This window comes from Candoia aspera, chromosome 1, assembly GCF_035149785.1.
Source record: "Candoia aspera isolate rCanAsp1 chromosome 1, rCanAsp1.hap2, whole genome shotgun sequence".
Taxonomy (NCBI): Eukaryota; Metazoa; Chordata; class Lepidosauria; order Squamata; family Boidae; genus Candoia; species Candoia aspera.
The window spans coordinates 260173908-260197841 of NC_086153.1; the positions used below are offsets into that span (position 1 = coordinate 260173908).

Below are 23934 nucleotides of genomic sequence, written 5' to 3' on the forward strand. Positions count from 1 at the left end.
TTCGAAACTGCGCGGCGGGGTGAGCTCCCGTTGCTAGTCCCAGCTCCTGCTCACCTAGCAGTTCGAAAACATGCCAATGTGAGTAGATCAATAGGTACCGCTTCGGCGGGAAGGTAACGGTGTTCCGTGTCGTCATGCTGGCCACATGACCCGGAAGTGTCTATGACAACGCCGGCTCTAAGGCTTAGAAACGGAGATGAGCACCGCCCCCTAGAGTCGGACACGACTGGACTTTACGTCAAGGGAAACCTTTACCTTTACCTAGGCATTTCAAGACTTACCTGTATGATAGAAAGATAAGAATATGAATATGAAAGAGAGCCAGTTTGGTCTAGTGGTTAAGGCAAAGGGGTAGAAATCAGGAGACTGAGAGTTCTAGTCCGGCCTTAGGCATGAAAGCCGGCTGGGTGACCTTGGGCCAGTCACTCTCTCTCAGCCCAACTCACCTCACAGGGTTGTTGTGGTAGGGAAAATAGGAGGAGGAAGGAGTATTAGGTATGTTCCCTGCCTTGAGTTATTTATAAAAATAATGAAGGCAGGATAAAAATAAAATAAATAAATAAACTATTGCTATCATAGATGCTTTTTTTTTTCAGCATAAGAACTGTATTGAAGGAATGTGAGTGGTTAGCATTGTATATGGATTTTTAGATATACAGTTAAGTTTATAATACTTCTGTCATAAATGCAATGTTTATGGTTAACTATTTATTTATTTATCAAATTTATCACTACCCATCTCCCCCACAAGGAGAGTCTCAATATAAGATATATACGCTTATTTTAAGAATCCTTCACAGCATCAGGCCTTTGAACACACAATTAAGATTTCAAGAATCAAAACACTTTAAATAGAATATACTGTATAGACTTAAATATTGGGAGTTCAGACAATGTTTACAGCAATATCCCAGACTCACAGTTTGGTTGTTTTTAATTAAAAATAAATAAATAAAGCATTCTGACCATTTTACATGAAATGCACAATATTTATTCAAGGCAGAATTGACATTTAAAAGAAGTACAAGTGGGCATTTTCACAAAGTTAGATATAAAGAAAGAAAAAAGCCCATAGAAAGTGACTTAAATAATCCCCGGACAAACTCTATACACAAAATAATTCTTCCTCTTTTTAGTTTCCTGAGTAAGAACCTGAGATTAGCTGCATCTGCAGTGAAGATACTGAAAAACTTACTAAAATGAAACACCAGGAACAAATACAGTATGCATGCTGTCCTCACTCTCATGAAAGAAACTGAATCTCACACAGCATCTTTCTTTTATTCCTCTGATTCAGAGAGCCAAGGCACTCAACGTATCTTATCTCTTACCAGAAAGATCTTCTAAAATAGGTTGTCCAGTTTTTGTGCAGGGAGCAGATTCCATGCTTGTGCTCCCTCCTCCAGTACCGGACTCTGCTGTTACATTCCCCTCATTGTCTGTCTGGGATCTGAAGTGCAAAACAGAGGTAAAGAAATAGGGAAACACATTCATTCATTCATTCATTCATTCATTCATTCATTCGCCAAAAAGAATTCTGGCATCAATATAACAATGCTTGCCAGTATAGCATTGTGTCTTCTCCACAGGATACACTAGCAGACTGACTGTACATAATTCATTAGTCCCATGTTGTGCTATGTCCTAGAAATGGAAACAGGCACTGAACTGTAAAAAAATATGAAATATTTGCTGTCAAAAGGCCTTCCACTGCCATTTTAAATAACTTCTCTTCTAAATTAAGTTTTCAGTCAGATCAACAGTCTATACTGGTAGCTCATCATCCAACCATTGTTGAGGGCAACAAAATTCAATGGGATATAAATTATTCATGCAGGCCATTCTTTATCTACTTATTTACTTCATCTCTACCATAGTGATTAGGGAAAGAAAATATTTTACAAAAATTGCATGAAGTTCTGCACCAAATATATGATAGGATTTGCAGATGGTCAGAACAATTTTCTAATGATTCCTTGAGAAATTAGTTGAAATGGAATATCATGAGAGATATTGAACCCTGATGCAGACTCCCTTTTCACAGATTCATACCTCCCTACCTGCTGGCTTTATAAACAAACAAAACTGAATACGAATTTTCCATGTTCAAACCCGTATGCTGGATTTCATATTCCCTTGGGTGGCATTTCAGTAATATAGTGGAATCCTTACTTTCCCACCATATCTAGTTTGGGCCATAAACACCAAGCCTTCACAGAAATAGAAAGCCTCAATGCATACTTTTTAAAAAAAATAAAAGCGTAGATAAAAACACTAATCAACTCTAATGACAGTGGAGGACCAATACCACTATAGGCTACTTGCATAGGAAATAGAATCACGTGGCTTCTCACCTTCTATTTCAATACCATCTTGGCTGAATGTGTAAAAGAAGACTATGGATGTATTCCTGTTTATCTATGCTATGATGTAATAGTGGCTGCTAATGATGGATAAAATTGGGCCAAAAAATATGCTTGGGGTGAGATTTAGATGAATGGTGTTAGATAATAACTAGTCTCTGTTGAAAATTAAGTTCTTATGATGGTCATTTTTTCCTCTTAGAAGCATCTGGCATGCCATAGGCATAATATTTTTATTCAATCATGTAATGTATTGTATTAATTCACACTTCACCTCTTTGACTTTCTCCTTGCCCATTTTCCCTTTATTCCCAATTTTTTTTTCTAACAAAAAATATCTACAATCACATGATGCCCTAGGCCAGTGACGGTGAGCCTTCTGGGCTCGGTGTGTCAAAAATTCAGAAAATGCCTAACTTGACATGGCTGGTGGGGACATGCCCCCCCCCAAAACAACAACAACAAAAGCTTTGCATGAAGCCAGCAAAAGCACACCCCTTCACTCAAAGGTACTCCTTTGCACCCCTTTGCATAAATTGCAATCAGCTTCTTCAGGAACTGGCTTTGCGCAAAGGGGCGGTATTATTATTATTATTCCCTCGCGCAAAGCCAGTTCCTGGAGAAGCAGTTTTTGCAGGAACTGGCTTCGTGCAAGAGGGAGCAAGAAGATGGCAAGGTGAGCTGGGGAGGCAGAGGGCAGGGCAGCAGGGGTCTCAGAGGTGGCAAGGGTGGCTGCGTGGCAAGCAGCCCCGGAGCCACACGGTTCTAGGGCTGATTGCCACCCCGCAAGGCAGGGTGCAGGGTGGCCAAAGGGGCAGAAATGGTGGGGGAGATTGGTGGGTGGGTGGAGTTGCAGTGCCTTTTGTTCATTCAGTTTCTTTGGTCACTCAAACAGAGAGAATAGTTGTTGTTGGGTGTTGGCAAACGCTGGCGTGTCACCCAAAATGTTGTGGCATGTCGCCTTTGACACACGTCTCCCAGGTTCACCATCACTGCCCTAGGCATACCAGACAAGACTAAATGCATTTTTTGGCCTCCAAAAATGTTGCCCAGCTTATGGCTTTGGTTGATGCTGGAATGTGGGAATTAACTGATTAGTTGATTATCCTTGAATTATGTCAATGAAACCAGTGAAGCTGGCATCTACTTTTAACAAATGTATCAAGCCAGAATCTATCTCTATATACTATATAATTACAGAGAACAATTTTTAATTCTGAACCCACAGCAGTTCTATGTCATTAAGTTTTGGCACAAAGATAACAAAACTATGATTTTATAGCATGAAATTATTATTTACATTGTACATTATGCATTTTCTCTTTACATATCACTTTATTATCTTTTCCATCTTATTCTAGATTAAAAACAAGAAAAAGAGAAGGAAGAGCAGGAGAAGAAGGAAACCTTTCTCCTTTGTATAGTACATTGCCCTCAGCCAAATGGTGCCATGTTTTCTCCGGTCAAAAGCTCCATGTAACCTTTGACTGATATGCCAAGGTCGTGTTTCAAAAAGTAGCACAGCTGGAATAAAGAATTGGTTGGCTTGAGGTAAAAGCTAAATATTATATGGGGCTGCGATCAGCCAACTTTCCTGCACTCCCATGACTTCAGAATATGCACTGTTGCTCAAGGCTGTTTAAAATAAATAGCAACAAGCAAATAAGCAATTTTCATAGTTTTCTTCATAGCCATCCTGGAAGAAAGCTGTGCCAGAAAAGTCTGGTTATGCGAGAAAAGTTACTCATGATTAAACATTACTCCTTACCTGTACATGAATGGAGCTACTGTGGCAGTATTTGGATGGCTGTATTGCTGTTGCGGATGAGGTAGCTGAACACTCACAGTATTGCTTCCTGTTGTCTGGGTGGTACTGTTGGTTGGCCCATTGACAGCATGGCTGCTGCTGCTGGCACTTAAAACTGACCACCCTCCCATCCCTCTCCCATCAGAGGAAGCTAAACTGGATGTGGAACTTGAATTCTTGCTATCTAGCTGTGCTTTTTGATGAGAGAGGCTGGAGGCTGGCTTTGCGCTTCGGCTTCGTTCATTTTCCTTTGCAGAACAACTTGGGGCACTTGAGGATTTCCCTGTGGTGTTTTTCATCCCTGGTTTTGGTATTCCACTGTGTGAAGGGGCAGCTGCTTCTTTCTTGGCACTACTGAGCTTTCCTCCTTTGGGGATAAAGCTTGCAATCTTGGAGGATTTTTTTGGCATTTCATTTACAGCAGAAGGGACCTGTTCTTCCTTCAGCTCCTCTTTCATGTCAGCTTTTTCTATCACAGAAGTTCTCTTTGCCACATCTTTGTTTTTTTCCTTTTCTTTCTCCTTCTCCTTCTCCTTTTCCTTTTCTTTCTGTTTTTCTTTTTCTTTTTCATTGCCCTTTGGGGAACTCTTTTTATTGGTCAGAGCCCGACTAAATGTTCGTTGTGCAATTCCCTTAAGTGCAATTTTGGGACTATTTGATGTGGGTCCTGGGGTGTTTAAGTTCCGATTTGCAGCCTCCATCTCTTCACTTTCTTCAAAATTTGAGAGGCCCTCTAATCTTTCACAACTAGTGTCCCGAGACCCTGGACATTCAAGAGATGACCCTACTGCTTTGGAACCCCCTTTTGTATTGAAGAGTTTCAACTTCTCCAGCATCGATTTCTGACCATTGGGAGTGGTTTTGACCATCTCTGGGAGGGGTTTGGGAGATTCCTGAACCTGCTGTTTTACAGTTAATATGGATGATGTGGTTGTGTGCTTAGCACTCAGTGATTTGCTGCGCCAAGGTTTAACTGCAGAATTGGGTTGGGGGATGGCTGAAGAGTTATTGCAACTGGCAGCATTGTTGCTACTGCTGCTTTGAACCAAAGGGGGTGCATTTTCATTCATTCCTGTGGGCTGGGGGTCTAAACTGTCTGCTGGTTCTGGGGAGAGAAAAAAAACAAGATGCAAGGTTGTTGACACTTTGGATTTGGACAAAATCTTCAGGTGAACCTGATTTGCTTTCACAGTATTTCAGTATTTAACAGCTGTTCAAAAATACAGAAATGACATTTCATATTCTATCTACCATCCATCCATCCATCTTTGGCACTTGAAATAAGGTCAGTTTTGATGGGGAGAGTAATATAGTCAACTCCCTGGCAATTAAAATTGCTAAGGTTTTTAAAATTTTTAATTGCAAGCCTACTGGAGACTCCATGTCTTTCTTACTGCTCTGGATCACCCAATCTTCATTTAGGTGTTTACCCAATTAAAGTGGGTATAGTTTGGAAGCTACCTTACCAAAGCTATACTTTTAAAAAAACACATGAACTCAATGTGTGTGGAAGCATCCAGCTTGACAACCCTGAAAAATGATTAATCGAAGAAACGGTATCTTGACACAATTCCAAATACAACAAGAATCAAACAAAACAAAACCAACATTCACATGCCACAATCACCAAAAACAAAGCCCCACAACAACCCAACCTTAAATATCCATTAGATAACAATACATTAAAATTCATTTCCTAATCCACAAAACTAAAACTTGGTATACCTTTATTCTGACAAGAATTTGCATATGATCAATTTTATCTTAAACTGACAGCAGCTGCATTAAAAAGATGTAGCTGGAAATGTTTCCTCAACGAGTTCAAAGCTCTTCTACATTCCATTTCCTTGAAGGCATTTCATACTTTCCTTTCTTTCTTTCTTTCTTTAAAGAGAGAGCTTAAAAATCACCCTTACTCACCTCTTGACAGCCACTTCTTTCCTAAAGCTACTCCTTGCAAACCTTCTCTTCTGGAGACCTTACATCCCAATTACTGCAAATATGTCTTCTGTTAGACTGCTGATGCTTCCAATTAACTTTTGTCATCTCTGTTAGCCTGCCCTGCAGCTTGCTGGGGATTAACGGCTTTTACCTGCTATCCTGGATCCTTTAGCAATAAACGGCAAATAGAGCTTCTTGTGTTTTTTGAACTTAAAAATAAACAGCGACTGGCAGTGAATGTTTGCAGCAGTTTGGAAAAGAACCGTGCATGTCGTTTTCTGAATCATACACTGCTGAAGCCACAGAGAGTCTCTTTGACTTCACTTTCAACTGCTGAGGGGAGAGACAGCTCTGTTAATCTCACCAGTGTGATCTGCACCAAACTGCTTCATATTTCCAAGCACACCCATCTTCCTTACTTAGCAGAGATTTGGGTTTCTAAGAGATTTCTCCTGCAGTCAGCTCACACTGTCCTAACTGAAACAGCAGATGTATATGCTCATTTTATACAAAGCAGGCATTGCTAGGATTGGAAGATTTCCAGAGTGTCATTAATTATAAATGATTAAACTAGATAATCTCTATTGCACTTTTTCCCACCCTCACCCTCCCACCCCTTAAACTCTTATGCCAGAAGTTGGAGAAGGGAACCAACTCAGGTCTAAATGCCTCACAGCATGAACTAGATTTATAGATTTTTTAAGTATTACTTAAATTCCTAAGCAATCCCTTTTTATTTTGCAATTGGGACAGAAGTCAAGAGTTCATCAAAGGTCTGAATACACACTACACCGCTATGCAGTCAACACATACAAATCGGTTCACAAGTTACGCTAAAGATGTCTGAAGAGCCAGATCCTAAACATATGATTTTATGTACGTAAACATTAAACCACCTGTACGGATCAAGGAACTAATTCAAATCTGAAGCATCAGTTGCAGCAAGGAGTGATTGATTCATTGATTTATGCAAAGTTCTGTATCCCTTCCTTCTGATGCATATGGATCACTCAGCTACCTATAGAATTAAGACATTAAAGACTGCTTTGAACATTTCCAGAAAATGCTAAAATCCTTCGTCCTGTAATTTTTTATTTATTTGGTGCCTTAGAATCAGTTGACTCCTGGCAACTGCCTGGACTAGTCCATGCAGTTTTCTTGGCAAGATTTTCAGAAGTGGTTTGCCATTGCCTCCTTCCTGGGACTGAGAGAAAGTGACTGGCCCAAAGACACCCACATGGCTTCATGCCTAAGGCAGGACTAGAACTCACAGCCTCCCGGTTTCTTGCCTCATGCCTTAACCACTACACACACTGGCTCTCTTAGTCCTGTAATATTTGTGAATAATTCCCAATTACCCCACCCCATACCTTTTATTATACAGTAGAATGTTAATTCCTTGAAACAGAAAAAGTTACATTCCCTCAGGGTTATTTCTGTGGGAGGCTTATGGTGATGGACTTGCATAAAGAGTAGTGAAGGCAATGCCAAATGTGAGGAGCATTCATTTTTGGCATCCACTTCTCATTCTCCTAAATCACAAATTGCAGTAGTAGTAGTAGCATCTAGATGACTGATTGTGCAGAACTTTTGAAATTAGACTGAAGATCATGCGCAACCAGCTAAGAGTTATATACAGCCTTTGGGGCACAGAGTGCCTAACCTTGCCTTAAATAAAACACCTATGAGCTGCATGTGGGAATCTGATAAGTCTAGCTATGGACAGAATCCACAAAATGGAACCCATCCCTTCTCTGCCTCAGTTCCAAATGTGAATGTGGGACATCTTCACGGATTTGAAAGCTGCAGAGGTATCAAGTGAAATCTAGTAATATTTTGCCCTTAAAGTTTACCTTTGTTATACAGTAGACTCTCCGTTAACCAGAACTCAAGCAACCGGCACTCTCAAGCAACCGGAACAAAAATCAAACCTGACAAAAACTGGCACTCTCAAGCAACCGGCAAAAAAACCTGTATCTGTCTGCTGCCATCTAGTGGGTATTAGGGTTTAGTAGTAACTCTCAGGCAACCAGAAACTACATTTATCCTGCAACTACCAATCCCCATGGGTGCCGGTTCACTGAAAGTCTACTGTATATAGATTGCAAAACTTTAGAGATAAGGCATTTATCCTTAGTTCCCAGTCTAGGGAGGGGATACCCTTGCTTAAGGATTCTACCATGCACCTCCCTTATGACTGAATAAATACTTATCAATATTTCTACTGCTTTTTCTGGTCATTGGTTTTGGTCCTACCTCAGCGATATATCTTAAAACATTTCATTTCCTAAAGAAGTTCATTGCACAGCAATTTCTTTCACTGAGTGTATCGTATTGTCTCATTTTGCAACACATAAAATTAATTCCCACCTGTCACCTTCCCTGAGGCAGTTCTGTTTCTTCAGGAGTGTTTGCCAACTTTAATTGACAATAAGTGAAACATGTTCAAATTCAAAATATGGTTAGGCTAAATAACCACTTTCTTTCCTCCTTTCAAAGGCAAGTGCTTGGCTTGGAGTTTAATTCCCAGTGTTTCTGTTACAGTTACGTTGGTGGTCCTGTCTGAATGCCAATGCACACTGTACCACAGTTAGCTTGAATTTCATCAGCTCCTGTAATATCCTGACTGCAAATTTAAGCCTAGCCACTCATAATGAAACTATGTCAATAGATTAAATTGTTCTGTGGAAAGTTTGTGTTTGCACTATAAGAAGCATTGGAGAAAACGCATGTAATTTCCCATCGCTTGTCAAGTGAAATCTAAACACAGGCTGCTTCCTTACGGTTACCACTAGCTGTAGAGATTTGTCAGAAATAAACTTAGTTTTAGAACATAATTCTAACTAATGCTAGTCACTGGGAAGAGGCAAAAGTGAGTTTATAAACACCAGGGGATGGGAGGCAGGTGGGAGGAATCTGTGGCCTCCCAGACAACAAAAGTTGGGAGACAACCTCTCCCTGCCCCCAACATAGAATCAGAGCAGGATAAATAGAATTAAGGACCACCATACGACCAACATTTACAATTGTCAGTTAAAGGCAGCTGGCCTGTCTGAGGGAAAGCAATGGCTTCTAAACCAGCCTTAGAATCACATGTATATGTCTTCTACTGGAACTATTCTTTTAAAGGCCTCAGAGTTATAATGAATCAAGGAACTGCAGTAGTTTGCTTTTTTTCCTAAATGTGGTACCACATGACAATCTCAATCTGCAAATAGTGCATCTGCATCCAGTAATAAACTCCATGTTGAAAATGTTGCGAAATCTCAATTCTACAGATTTTATCTTACAGCAGTTGGACAGTGAGGGGTAGTGATGCTCCATGTAGCCTGTCAGTGTCCATGGAGAGTATGTGTGTGCCCTGGTCTCTTTCTGGTTAGACCCCGAGAACAGGTGCCAAAAGTGTGGGAGGTGTTGAATGCTAGGCAAAATCATGGATGAGAGACCACCCAGTTCGGTCTCAGTGTATGGAGGTTGTGGGGGTGTGGATGGGGAAGAATAGCTCAGGCCTATCAAGGCCAAGACTGAGCAGCTGTAGGCTTTGGACCAACTGATTCCAGAGATTTTCCATATCTAGTTCTGGATAGGGCCACACGAAATTGATACACAATCTGGGGCTCCTCTTGGACTCATGACTTCTGCTTGAACAGAAGGTAGCAACCCATGATTAGGAGGTCTTTGCACAAATTCATCTTGTGTGCCAGTTGGAATAGTCATTCTTTCACCTGGATTGATGCACAGTGCTCCACCTAGGGCTGTCTTTGAAGACAATTTGGAACCACAGGTGGTACAATAGCCAGCACAGATACTTATAGGTGCACCTTTAGATCCCAAGTAGCACCACTACTGTGCAACCTACACTAGTTATAGTCAGCTTTCAGGTGCAATTCGTAGTGCTAGTTGTAATCTATAAAGCTCTTCATGGCACAAGAAGGATACTTGAGGAACTGCCTGTCTCCAGTTATCTTTGTCCTCCCATCAAGATCAGATAGGGTTGGCATGCTCTGGGCACCATCTATTAAACAGTGCTATCTTCCAGGCCCCAGAAGGTGTGACTTCTCTGTTGCTGCCTTTGCCCTGTAGAAAAGCATTGCCTTTGGAATTCACATGGCCTCAACCCTTAAGGCCTGGCTCTTCCATTAGGCACTGGGCCAGGAAATGATGTCAGTCATATCAATATGTGACTTTATTGTGCCTGGTGCTATATGTGTGTTTCTAGCGATTTTTACGACACATTTCATTGTTGTTATTTTTAATGTTAACTACCCAGAGTTGCTTGGCAAGTGGGCAGCCATATCAATTGAATTATATTAATTAAATAAAATTTGCTATGAATTATATTAAATTAAATTGACCACTGCACATACAGTAATACGTTTTGTTTTGGGTTTTTTGAGGTATGCTCAAAATCAAAACGTTGCAACATTGGTTTAAACTATTCTTTAATGTAGAGCTGCCCAGAGACACTGAGGGTTTAATTAATAATTAAATTGTTTTCTTTGACTAAATGTACAGCTTTAAAGAGATGGGAGTTGCTTTAAATTCCTCACATTCACTGGCAACAATTGAAAAAAGTTCTGAGGCAGCAGGGAAAAATACACTCATTCTGACAGGACTATTTGGAGCTAACATATTAAATCTACCAAAACATCTGCATCGGCCTATTTTACATTTATAACTTGGACCTGAGCTATTTACTCAGAAAAAAGTAACCTTCATTTCATTATCATGAGATAGGTAAAAAGGGTCTGTGCCTTCACACAGCACTGCTTCTCTTGTGTCCCTGCTGCCTGTCATAATCGAAGAACATGTCTGTAGAAGAAAGCCTAAATGCTGAAGTTGTCCTTGCGCCCAATATACAACCTTGGGCTCCCGTCTCTTTTTTGCCCACCCCTAGAGTTAAAATCTCATGTCCCAAATGTGTTTGTCCTCTGCAGATATAATCAATTGTTGCAATGTCCTTGTTGTGATTACAGTATGGGTACATAAATCTGCAGAGGTAACTGTTAATCATTAAGAGATAATCCTATCCTCTAACCCATTTGGCAGGAAAAAAGTGTGAGACAGCTAAAATGAGCTGACAGGTAAAACTCACTGGTGGACAAAAACACTTTTTAGTGGGCAAAATGAGACAAGCACCCAATCTTGTCATCGAAAATCTGATTAACTGCATACGAGAGAAGCAAAACAAGAGTGCTTAGTTCAATATGATTTACATTTGAAGGTGCACATTACAGAAGATTATTGAAGATTCAGTAAAAGGACTATAGCTACTCAAACAAAATAGCCAACTGGCTTGCTTCTGCACTATTAATAGGCAGAATGCTCTTCATTGCATAAGGCTTGACAGTATTTTATACAATTATTACAGATGAAATTTCCATTCAAATTTCCATCAAATTCCTGGATTTATAGGATAGTCATCTTAAATTCAGGCAAATTGGTAGAAATAAGCGGTCCTGAAGGAAAGTCAGCATGGATTCTCCAAAGGTAAATAAGCCTCACTAACCTTCTAGAATTTTTTGAGAATGTCAACAGACATGTGGATGGAGGTGACCCGCTGGCATTGCAAACTTGAATATTTAAAGGCCTTTGACAAAGTTCCTCATCAAGAATTTTGAATAAACTTAGTAGTCAGAGAATAAAAGAACCCATCCTTTTTGGATCGCTAATTGGTTAAAAATCAGAAAGCAAAGGGCAGAAATAGTTTTCTCAATGAAGGAAAGTAATAAGTGGAGTCCTTCAAGGATCTCTGTTGGGTCCAGTGCTTTCATATAAATATGTTCCATGTGTTCTAGGACTGGGAGAACCTACATTCGAGTCCACCCTCAGCCATGGAAACTGACTGGGTGACTTTGGATCACTCTTTCACAGCCCAACCTACCTCACTAGACTGCTGTTATGGGAATAAAATGAAAGGAAATCCCCATGTAAGCCTCCCTCAGCAATTTTACAAACGATGGAATATACTTCTATAAAACCAACAGGCAGACCAATGCAAAATAAAGCAGTTTCCATGAAAACTGTGTGGAATTTGAGCTCCTTCTCACTCCTACAACCTGAGTTTGCTATCATACACAAGGGCAACCAGGACTTTTATTCCATCTTTTTTGAGGAAGCCTGCAATAGTAGTATCTACTCATTTATTACATAAGTTCAATACTAGTGGCTTAGGCCCATAAAATCTCAAAGATAAACATTTATTGTTTCACTGATATCAAGTTACTTTTCTTGTAAAGAAGAACTGAGAGAAATAGTTGGATAGTATAATAACTTGGCATTGCCGAGGACTATTCATTTGTCTGGCCAAATCAGAAGGATTCAAGTTTCCTTCCACAGCTTTATGTCTGGCACAGTTCATCCAGCAGCAGCAGCAGCAGCAACAAAAACTCGACAAAAGAAAAGTAACCTGCAACATCTGCTGCATTACCAAGTGATAAGTCTGGGTGTGGTTTGCGTCTATACTATATATTCAGTATACGTATGAATTTATTTGTTGACTTGGACAGCACCTGACTCCCATAGACTGTGAGCGGCTCACAGAATAAAAACCAACAACAATATACAATCCAGATAAAATACAATGAACAAGATAGCAAATCTGGCCAGCAGCAATACACATTCCTCCCACAAACCCTAGCCTAAAGCCTGGGAGATGAGTATGGTCTTTAAGGCTCTCCGGAATGCCATCAGGGCAGGGGCCATATGGATCTCAGGGGCATCTCATTCCAGAGGGCAGGTGCCATGGCAGAGAAGGCACACTCCCTGGGTCCCAATAGATGACACTGCTTGATCAAAGGAACCCAGAGTGTGCCAACCCTATCAGACCAAATCAACTGGCTGATACCACAGGAGGGAGGTGGTCCTTCAAGTAACCAAGCCCTGTGTCATGTAGAATTGTTTTGGGAGACCCTAAAATAAATGTTACGTTTTCAGTAAACAGGATGCCTCTTTTCTAATCATAAGATTCATTGCAGCTATAATTGCATAAAGTTAACTGGTGTCAACATTAAGAACTGGACCGGATCAAAGCTCTGTCTAGTCCAGTATTTGTCACATACAGATGTCCATGGGAAGCCCAGAAGCAATGCATGAATACAACAATGCTTATGAACTCCTCTAAGAGTACCTGTGATCCTGAAGGTGATAGATAACTACCCTAACTAGAAGCTATCGATAAATCTATCCTCCATGAATTTGTCTTTTTCCCCTTAAAGCCATCCAAGTTGACAGTTATCTTGTGATTCCTCCTAACTAAATATGGACTTTGATTGCATCCAGGTTAGATATTACAGCATGTTTTTCATGAGAATGCCTCTGAAGAGATTATTTGAACATTTCAGCTCCTGTAAACTGCTGTAATTAAAGTCCTAAGAATTTTATTTTGACTTTGATGATAGTATTCACTGGTTCTTGTCTATTTCCAAACCCATTTCAGAAATGCTGGTCATTTACAGTCTAAATCAGAGGTAAGCAACCTAGAGTCTGTAAGCCATATGTCACCTTCCAGCATCCCATTTGTAGCCCCACAGGGTTCTTTATTGTATTTGGGAACTGAGTATTTTTGGAGCTGAAATAAGTGTCATAAAACCATGCAGAAACTTAGGGCAACAACACTGTCAGGTTTTGCAATAGACTTGTCTGTAAATTTTGATTCTCCTAACACTTAACCCATTATTTAGGAATTCGATTACTCAGGAGAAGGTTCTTAGACATGATTCAGCTGAATTTGTTTTAGTCGTCTTCTTCCTAGCGTTATTCCCGCGCTATGGCACGGTCCGCTTATTGGCATATCCATCTCCATTTGACTTGATCCAAGGCATCTTCAGGGATGATGTTCACGCATTCCATGACATCATTAATGCGGTCCATCCACCGTTTCTGTGTATATGGCTTCATTCTTGTCCACTGCAGTACACAAAAGTCAAAGCCTTTACTCCAGGATTTAAGTCCTACACTTTTTTTTCCTCATGCCTTCCTGAATCAATGGATACTTGGTTGTTCTCTTAATTTTGCCATACACCTGTCCTATGGCAACATTATAGTTCTCTCTTGGTTGGAAATCACTGGTTCCTGATTTACCAGCGTCATTCCTTCTATCACTTCCTTGTTTTCCTTCAATTCCTCATCAGCATTTGGAGATATCTTTCTCCCTCCTCCTCCTCATGCTTAGTTTAAGGGATCTATCCTCTCCTTGCACTTCTAATTTTTCATTAGCCTATCTATCCCTCTTCCTGATACTGGGTGGCAGAAAGGGGGATGGGGAGAGATATCTATATCTATTCTTTATCAGCAACTTCCACATCCCAGAATTCTCTCTCTCATCTTCAGATTGGGTAGTCTCTGTGTATCCCTCACTCATTAGTTGTGTATATCTCCCCCTTTTCAGAGTCAGAACTTTTGGGAAACAGAAGTTTGGTTTTGTGGTAAGGATAGATGGCCTGGGCTTCTGGAGTACTGCAAACAGAATTGTTGAAGATGTGGTGCATGAACATCTTCTGCCACTTATAAAGAATTGTTTGTATTTTCAACAATTCAGATATTTCAGATGATCATCAAGGAGGTACTGAGTGGCTTGAAGTTTGGGGAGAAAATGGGAGCCTCTGAAGGGGGAAAGGTCAGGAAGCATTTGGCAGCAGATGCAAGTGATAGCCATAGATGGCCTGAAATAGCAACATCTATGTAGAGGCAAGAACTGAGCTATTGTAATTGAATTCAATCATAGGTAAAATATGCAAATTGTCTTCTTGACATGCCCTTGCTTTGCTATAATTACTTTGTATCTAAGCAGACCCGTGTTACTGCTGACAATCTCTGAATGCCCTGATGAATGAGTTAATCCTGTATTTCATCTGATACCTCTGTTTGAACTGGTCAGTTAAGCCTTTCATTCCAGCCCACCTCCTGAGCTAGCACCTGAAACTGAAGCAGGACATTCCTATACTGAGCACATTACCTGTTGGAAATGATGGATTTACAGTAGGCTGCAATTTACTTGATGAGATCCTCAGTTAGCCCTCACTAGCAGCTTTAGGGTAGTTGTAAGTCTGAATCAGAAGCGGGATTGCCCATTTTATAGCCCCCACAGCCATTAGGCTAATTATAAAACTTACTAGGATTCAGTGAGTGGGAAATTGATCAGGTCTCAGGAGAGAGTTCAGATTGAGGAAGGAAAGAAGTGCATGTGTTTAGATTCTCATTTTATTTGTTTACCAAATTTGTCACCACCCATCTCCTCCCACCAGAGGGATTCTGGGTGGCTTACAGCAAAATAATCAATAAAACAATAAATATACAATAAAAATATAATATAAAAATACAATATTTTAAAGTACAATTACAAGTCAGCAATAATTATAAATATAGAATCCAAATTCTCACCCCATTGCTCCAAGTCAGTCCTTGTATGGGACAAGCACTCTAGGACACTAGCCATTCGCAAACATGACGACTCCCCTCCCCACCCCAAGCCAGGTGGCAGAGCCAGGTCTTCAAATTCCTCCGGAAGGCCAGGAGCAATGGGGTGAGCCTCACCTCCGGGGGCAAGATGTTCCAGAGGGCGGGAGCTACTGCAGAGAAAGCCCACCTCCTAGACCCTGCCAGATGGAGTTCTCTTACCGACGGGGTCCATAACATGCCCTCTCTGCATGATCAGGTGGGATGGATTGATGTAACGGGAAAGAGACAGTCCCTCAGGTAGCCCGGCCCCATGCCATGAAGGGCTTTAAAATGATGACCAACACCTTGAATTGGACCCGGAAGCAAACTGGTACCCAATGCAGCTCACGTAGCAAAGGAGTTACATGCACTCTTCTAGGGGCACCAAAGATAGCCTGCATGGCTGGATCCTGGACCAGCTGAAGCTTCCAGATACAAGGGTAGCCCCATGTACACCGCATTGCTATAGACTATAAAGGAGATAACAAGGGCATGAGTGACCATTCAAAGGGCGTCCCGATCCAGGAAGAGGCATAACTGGCACACAACACGAAGCTGCGCAAAGGCCCTCCTGGCCACAGCTGCCACCTGCTCTTCAAGCAGGAGCTGTGAGTCTAAGAGGACCCCCAAGTTACGCACCGGATCTGTCTGGGGCAGTGCAACCCCATCCAGAACTAAAGATGACAATGTCCTGGATACGGAAGAGCCATTAATCCACAGCCACTCCATCTTAACAGGCTGAAGCCTGTTGTTCCCCATCCAGAGCCCTATAGCCCCCAGGCACCGAGAAAGGGCAGTCACAGCATCACTTACCTCACCTGGGATGGAGATGTATAGTTGAGTATCATTGGCATATTGATGATACCTCATCCCATGGTGACGGATGATCTCATCCAGCAGTTTCATGTAGATGTTGAAAAGGAGCGGAAAGAGAACCAAACCCTGCGGCACACCACAAAGGAGGGGCAGAGGGCCGGATCTCTCGCTCCCTATCACCACTGATTGGGGCCGGCCCTGGAGGAAGGTGGTGAACCAGCTCAAAACCACGCTGCCCACCCCCAAATCCCTGAGCCGCCCCAAAAGGGTACCATGGTTGATGGTATCAAAAGCTGCTAAGAGGTCAAGAAGAGCAAGGATGGACGCACTTCCACCATCCCGCTCCTGCTAGAGATCATCCATTAATGTGACCAATGCCATTTCCATCTCATATCCGAGCCTGAAACCTGACTGAAAAGGGTCTAGATAATCCATTTCCTCCAGAAGCCACCACTTTCTCAACCACTTTCCCCAAAAAGGGGAGATGGGAGATTGGACGAAAATTGTCCAGTACAGTAGGGTCCAGCGATGGTTTCTTGAGGAAGGGGTATACCAATGCCTCCTTAATGGCAGTTGGAAACACCCCCTCCTACAAAGATATATTAACCATCGCCTGGACCCAACCACATGTCACCTCCCGAGCTGCTTTCCCCAGCCAGGGGGACATAGGTCAAGATGACAAGTGGTGGCATTCACTGTCTGGAGGATCCTGTCCACTTCCTCGGGTCCAACAGGATCAAACTGTTCCCAGATAATCAGGTAAGAATGTTCCCTTGGTATCTCCACAGACCATGCCTCACACTTGGAGTCTAACTTGGAATGAATCCAAGTGATATTATCCTGCAGATGCTCAGAAAACTCCTCCGCACAGCCCTGTAGGTGGGTCAATGGGCCCACCTTCCTAAGAAGGGATTGAATGATTATTTGTCAGCAGGTACTTAGTATCAAAGGGCTGTGGCTGCTGCAGCTGCTCCAACAATAGCTGCAGGATCTTGGGCTTGAACTGATACAGGGACCAGCGGTTTTGGTATATTCTGTCTCACTTGCTGGTTTGTGATCTGGGATAACCAGTTCATCTGAGTTGCCACTTGATTCCATTACTGGAACAGGGCACTGATGACTAATCAGGTTGTAAGAAGGTCTGTAGCCAAAGTTTAATCCTTGGTCTCTAAGCAAAGACTCCCCTCCTATAGCAATGGGAGTAGGAATAGCCACATCTAGCTGTCAGGCCTCACACAAGGCTTGGCTGTAGATCTCCAGACTCTTAATTCAGGATTTGGATTACTTGGCAGACGTTACTTGTTTAGAATAGTCTCTTTACTGGAGACAAGAATGAGCTACATGTACATAGATGATTTGTCCACCAGTCGTATACAGAATCGAAGTCTTTATGAAGTCTGTCCTCTAAGGTTTATACTTATGTTTTTTTTCCTCCCACATTTCTGATTCAATGGATACTTGGCCATTCTTTTGATGGCTTTAGAAGGCACCTAAACTACATTGACATAAGAGTTCTTGCTAGCCTAGGAAGCCCCAGTTCTAGTTTTCCAGCTTAATTTCTTACACATAGCCTCCTTGGAAACACAAATGTCGCTGAATTTTTCTCCCCCAATCCTGCTCTTTAAAACCCACCCAAACTGGATACCAAAAATCAAACAAGCAATTCCAGAAAATTCCAGCCCTGATGACACTGTGACATGCCAAACCATGCTCTTTGCAGCCACTGGACAAAGCAGGAAGAGCAAGTATAACCCACAGACCATAAAAGGGTGTTCAACTTGGTCTTAACTTGTATAGTCTTTTCCCACACATTTAATCGAGAATCACTCAGTGTAGCTGCTGGATTCACAGGACACCGTTTGCATAATTCTGCCGTCAACTTCAACAGTGTCATTTGCATCTTCCTTTCTCCTCATATTATATGCACATAAAATAAGAGTGAAATTATCCACAGTTGGCTTTGTTTGGCAACTGATGTATTAATGAAGTTGCTTCTCTAGCTTTAAAATTTGTTCATTTGTTATCCTGGGGATTATTATTATTATTATTATTATTATTATTATTATTATTTTATCCCACCTTTATTATTTTTATAAATAATTCAAGGCAGGGAACATACCTAATACTCCTTCCTCCTATTTTCCCCACAACAACAACCCTGTTAGGTGAGTTGGGCTGAGAGAGCACAACTGGCCCAAGGTCACCCAGCCGGCTTTCAGGCCTAAGGCCGAACTAGAACTCACAGTCTCCTGGTTTTTAGCCTAGTATCTTAACCACTAGACCAAACTGGCTCTCTTTCATATTTAGAAGAGAAAGGGAGAATCTAAACTGATGTGTGTGGGGGGCAGGGAGTGTACATCAGTAGCCTACTTTTCACCTTCTGGGGTGCTTTTGAGTAGTTTCGGTAGCTTATCAACCTTTATGCATCCCATTCTAAAGATTTAGTTTTTCAGTCTCCCTTGTGGCCTTTTATAAGTGGTTAAGATGATGACAGTTGAGAAGATTTCTGTTTCTTGGCAATTGTCAGTCTGTTGAATAATCATATTCAAATGTAATTTTGTTTTACTCTAATATTCTTACAAGTTCATACCTAGTATGGTAGTCGTCCAGTATTTCAGTTGCTATTGAAACGATAGCCTCTCTGTGTTTAAATAAGACGTCGAGGCGTGATTCAAATGCCAAGTTTAGCCTATTAAAAGCAACATAAGATTAAACAGCAGATGTACTGCTTGATGTTTAACCCTGTCTGCTAACTACACTGCTTGGGCCTCTGGATTTACTGTGCCCTCTGGCACATCCCCAAAACAAATAAACTTAAGTCTGACTCAGACAAGCCAACTGTGCTCTTAAGACATGGCAAGTTTCATTTAAAAAAAACCCACTGATAAATAATACATAGAATGGATAATTGCATTTTTCAGCAACTGATCACAACTGATCAACTTTTCTCTAAGGTTCCCTTCAGCTGGTTATTAAAGGACAGCAGCCCCAAACTACTCCCCATGTAAGGATAAGGAACTTGATGCCCCAAGATAGTGTAGAACAATAACTCCCTGCACCCTTCATCATTGGCTGGGACTATGCTGGTTTGTAGCTCAGCAACATCTGGAGAAGTTGCTTCAACATGTCTTCTCTTTAATAGAAGAGATTCATGTTGTCTTCTCAAACAAAATTAAGTCCCTGAGTTGTTCTGTGGCATCTGGATTGTTTAGGCTCAGTTCTGCTAATTCAAAAAGAGGTGAATGAAAGTAATAAAATTTATTTATTTATTCATGTTCTATCCCGCCTTTATTATTTTTATAAATAATTCAAGGCGCCTAACATACCTAATGCTCCCTCCTCCTATTTTCCCCACAACAACCACCCGGTGAGGTGAGTTGGGCTGAGAGGGGGCAACTAGCCCAAGGTCACCCAGCCAGCTTTCATGCCTAAGGTGGGACTAGAACTCACAGTCTCCTGGTTTCTAGCCTGTTGCCTTAACCACTAAACCAAACTGGCTCTTTAAAATTAACAATTTAAATCTAAAAATTTAAATTAGGAAGTTATCAGAGAAAATATTTTTCAAATGGGAATCTTGACTAGAATACCTTGCACATTATAAACTTTCTGTATCAGAAAAATCAAGAAAGGTTCCCACTTTAAGATTTTGGAAAACCTTTCCAGAAAGATACCTCTGCCTAGTTTTTTAAACGCTTTTTAAATATGGAAAACAGTCTGGTGCATTTGAATTATTTTGAGTCCACAAAAAAACCCAATTTAAACTATACTTTGTACAACCTCTAAAGTACATTATGTTTTGATATTTGTAAGAGCAAAAATTTGCAGTCCAGTTCTTCCACTTATCAAGTTGGTAGCTTCAGAACCAAGAATGGGGTTCCTAAAGGCAGGATAGAAAATAAAATAAATAAATAAATAAAACATTTGGGGTTGCTTATGTTGCTCAAGTGGAATTAAAAAGAAAAAAAACTTGTATGATTTTATATTTGATAAAATATTTACATTCTACTTTCCAATTTTTAACATCACAATTGCTGTTAGAAAGACATTTAAATACTAATAGTTCATACTCTAAAAAGATTTTAGTTATTTACCAAATGCATACACCATCCCAATCAAAGACTGTAGACACCCTTCTCAAATATACTTGAAAACCAAGCTAAATATAGGCTATGGTGCTTGAAGTTATACAGAAAAATTGAACGTTATTCTCCTGTATGGATCCAAGCTGAGGAAGATTTTATTATGTTTAGTGTTTTGGAAAAAATATACAAGAGAAAAGGTACATAAAGCATATCCTTTAAACAACATTAACTTGTATGTTGATAAATCAATAGATCTGGCATTTGTCTTCACCACAGTCTCATCCAAGACTGCTTTCAAAGGAATAGTGTTCAGCTGCGGGTTAAACCGCTGAGCTGCTGATCGGAAGGTCGGCGGTTCGAAACCGCGCGGCGGGGTGAGCTCCCGTTGCTCATCCCAGCTCCTGCTCACCTAGCAGTTCGAAAACATGCAAATGTGAGTAGATCAATAGGTACCGCTTCGGCGGGAAGGTAACGGCGTTCCAAGTCGTCATGCTGGCCACATGACCCGGAAGTGTCTATGACAACGCCGGCTCCAAGGCTTAGAAACGGAGATGAGCACCGCCCCCTAGAGTCGGACACGACTGGACTTTACGTCAAGGGAAACCTTTACCTTTACCTTTTTACCACCAACTCTAAAATTTCTCGTTGGTTTCCCCCCCCCCCCCCACTGAAAGAGCCAGCTTCCATCCCAATATAATGCTGCTTGGGTAATGACTGTGGCGTTTGGACCTTTGTGCACCAAAGCCTTACACTTACATTGGAGGCTTTAAAACCATTGGGGCTTGTTGGCTTGAGAATTCCAAGGCTTGGAGACTCAGCACATCTAAAGGGTATAAACTGTGGAAGGCAGATTTTTGTGATGATACTCTAGTGAAATTCCATAACCACTTATTCATATACACATGAATGCACACAGTTTTGTATAAAGTAAGTATTTTGGATGAAATATTTTAAAAGAACCACGCTGCAACTGGCTGCATAGTTAAGGGCTACTTAAATCAGCCAGAGAGGCTCATTTAAAAAGCTTCTCTGCCTGCCAGATGCTCAACTATCTGTGGGATAGTTGAGTATGTGGGAAAGGCCTTCTCCTGTGTGTTCTGCTAAGGAGAGGCATTTGGCTCACCTTCTCTCAATATTTAGGAAGAGTGTAAAAACATGTATCTTCCGCCAAGCTCTAAATTTTTAATTTATTCCAACATGTAATTTAAATTTGGGTTTTAACTGCATAGCATTGAATAGTTGATTTATTTCTTATTGCTGTAAGCTGCAATATAAAACCTGCAGCTGGACAGAGTTTTTACAAGATCCTCAGAGAGGGGGATGAGAAGTTTAACGGACAAATTGCAATGTGTGAAACAATGTATGGATGTGCATGGAAGCAAGAATGATGTGCAAGGATGAAAAACAACGGAAAGGACAATTGATGCCCCTTTCTTTCTTTCTGTTCCCCTCTGCCATTGTTGTCCCTTTGTCTTGTACTGTTTTTATTTCCTCTGTATTGTTCTTTGTTTTTTAAATGTTTTAACAATTGTAAACCACCCAGAGTTGCTGGGAGTTGGATGGGATATAAATTTTATTATTGTTGTTGTTGTTGTTGTGTTGTAAACTAGGTTAAGCCATGTTGCCTTTCCTTTTTCTTATCTCATGCCTTTAATTTCTTTGGTTACTATTTCTTGCTCTTTTTCTGTGTTCTGCATAATGTTGCTTACCTTGAAAGGGTATACCATAATAAGGACATATATATTACATTCAGAAATATCAAATTAATACTTACAAGTTTTCTAGTGTGTGAATTAGTTTGTATTCTTTATTACAAAGGTCCCCCCCCCCCGCTTTTTTTTGGTAGTGTTGCGATACCCAAGCAAAAAAGCTTCACCCTGCAAGTGTTGCTAGCTTTCTTCTCTTTGCTTCCAATGTAGTGCTCACTGATTGCGCACCTGAGCTTTATTCCATAACCTTATTGAGTTTTGACAGTTGGGCAAACTGCGGCCAATCCCTTTCAGTTACTGGGAGTTAACCACCCCTCACCCCTCCTCCCTTCTTCAGCTAACACACTTGGCTTCAGTGCTACTGAATTTGGCAGAATCAAGTTTACTGATGATCTGGCAGTTTGTCCAGAAAGGGTCACTGGCTTTTCGAGATAAATTAAAGCATATCAGAGATTTCGCTGGCAAATCACATTAATGGATAGAGCACACAAGAGATCCTAGTAAGACTATCTTTATAATTACCGATTTCTACCATATATTTTAGGAAGAACACATTTATTTATCATGCAATTATATCAAAAAGCTTTTCTGGGAAAAATGTTAGGAAAAGATGCTAAAACATAGTGTAAAGCGTGTATTTTACATATAATGTATATATTATAATGCATATACAGATGGAATTGGATGAAATAATCCAGGAATAAAGTATAGAAAATTGATATTATTTCCTAGAGAAAAATACTCAGAATGTAACAGAATGGGATATATCCCTTTATGTGATATGAATATTTAAAAAAAAACAATCAGTATGGTATTTTTATATCTAATACATAATAAAGTCATTTTGTATAGTGTTCTAGGAACCACAAATGGGGGCAAGGGAGAGAAAGAATGGATGCAGTCAGTACTAAACTGACTTTAAAAAATTGATATAAGTTTCATACGTATTTAGAAATAAATTTTAATGACTGACATGATCCAAACTTACATTAAGGTTGTACTATTATGAAACTGTGAGAAAACTATTTGTGTATATTTTTTATATTCCAAGTTCTGGTTTTTAGAATATGAATGAATATATTCTGGCCTTTGAAACCGTACCAGGGTTTTCTGGAGAAGATGTTTTCTGGTCTTTTTATTTCCTTCTTAGCTTTTTTATTGTCTCTTTTGAATAGTGTGAAAATATGGTTTATCTCTATGTGTCTATTGATGGCTAATTTGTCTGAATGCCAAGCTTCCAGGAATTCCCTAGCGTTTTTGAATTTAGCTTGGTCTAAGATGCTCATAGTGTCCCTTGTTGAAACTATGGCTGAGTCTGTCCATGTGCTTAAACAGAGGGCAGACCCCACACTCATGATGTTACCTAGTCAGGTAATGCAATGTCTGCAAGCAAACAACCAAGCTCAGAGAGCACCAAGGACTCCACAGTTCAACCCTGAGCTACATATATTCTCTTCTATTGAAAGATACTATGCAACAGAATGGTAAATTAGAAAACAATTAAATATACTACATTGTCTTTGATAACTCGGTGTCCTCCAGAAATAACTTTGATACAGCTCCCAGAATTCCAGCTGAAAAGGTCTTTGTCTATAACTGGGAATCCTGGGAACAGTTGTCTAGTACACTTGGAGGACATCAGATTGAGAAAGTTTGCACTATGCTGACTGATACAGAACTGAACTATTTCTCCAGATACATATTGCCACCTGCAGGATTATTTTCAGGTCCAGATTATGAAGAGAAACATTTTAGACAAAATAATATTCCTCTGTTAA

The 23934-nt window shown here is 40.6% G+C and overlaps 1 protein-coding gene across 4 annotated transcripts in view; it reads right to left on the reverse strand.

The window, feature by feature from the left end:
• NAV2 (neuron navigator 2) overlaps window positions 1-23934 on the reverse strand; it is a 307499-nt gene that overhangs the window by 148509 nt on the left and 135056 nt on the right. For all 4 annotated transcript variants that reach the window (XM_063289573.1, XM_063289572.1, XM_063289571.1 and 1 more), the window contains 2 exons: window positions 4132-5275; window positions 1332-1450 (listed from right to left, as the gene is read on the reverse strand). In XM_063289573.1, coding sequence (XP_063145643.1) covers window positions 1332-1450; window positions 4132-5275 — 1263 coding nt within the window. The remainder of the gene's footprint in view (window positions 1-1331; window positions 1451-4131; window positions 5276-23934) is intronic.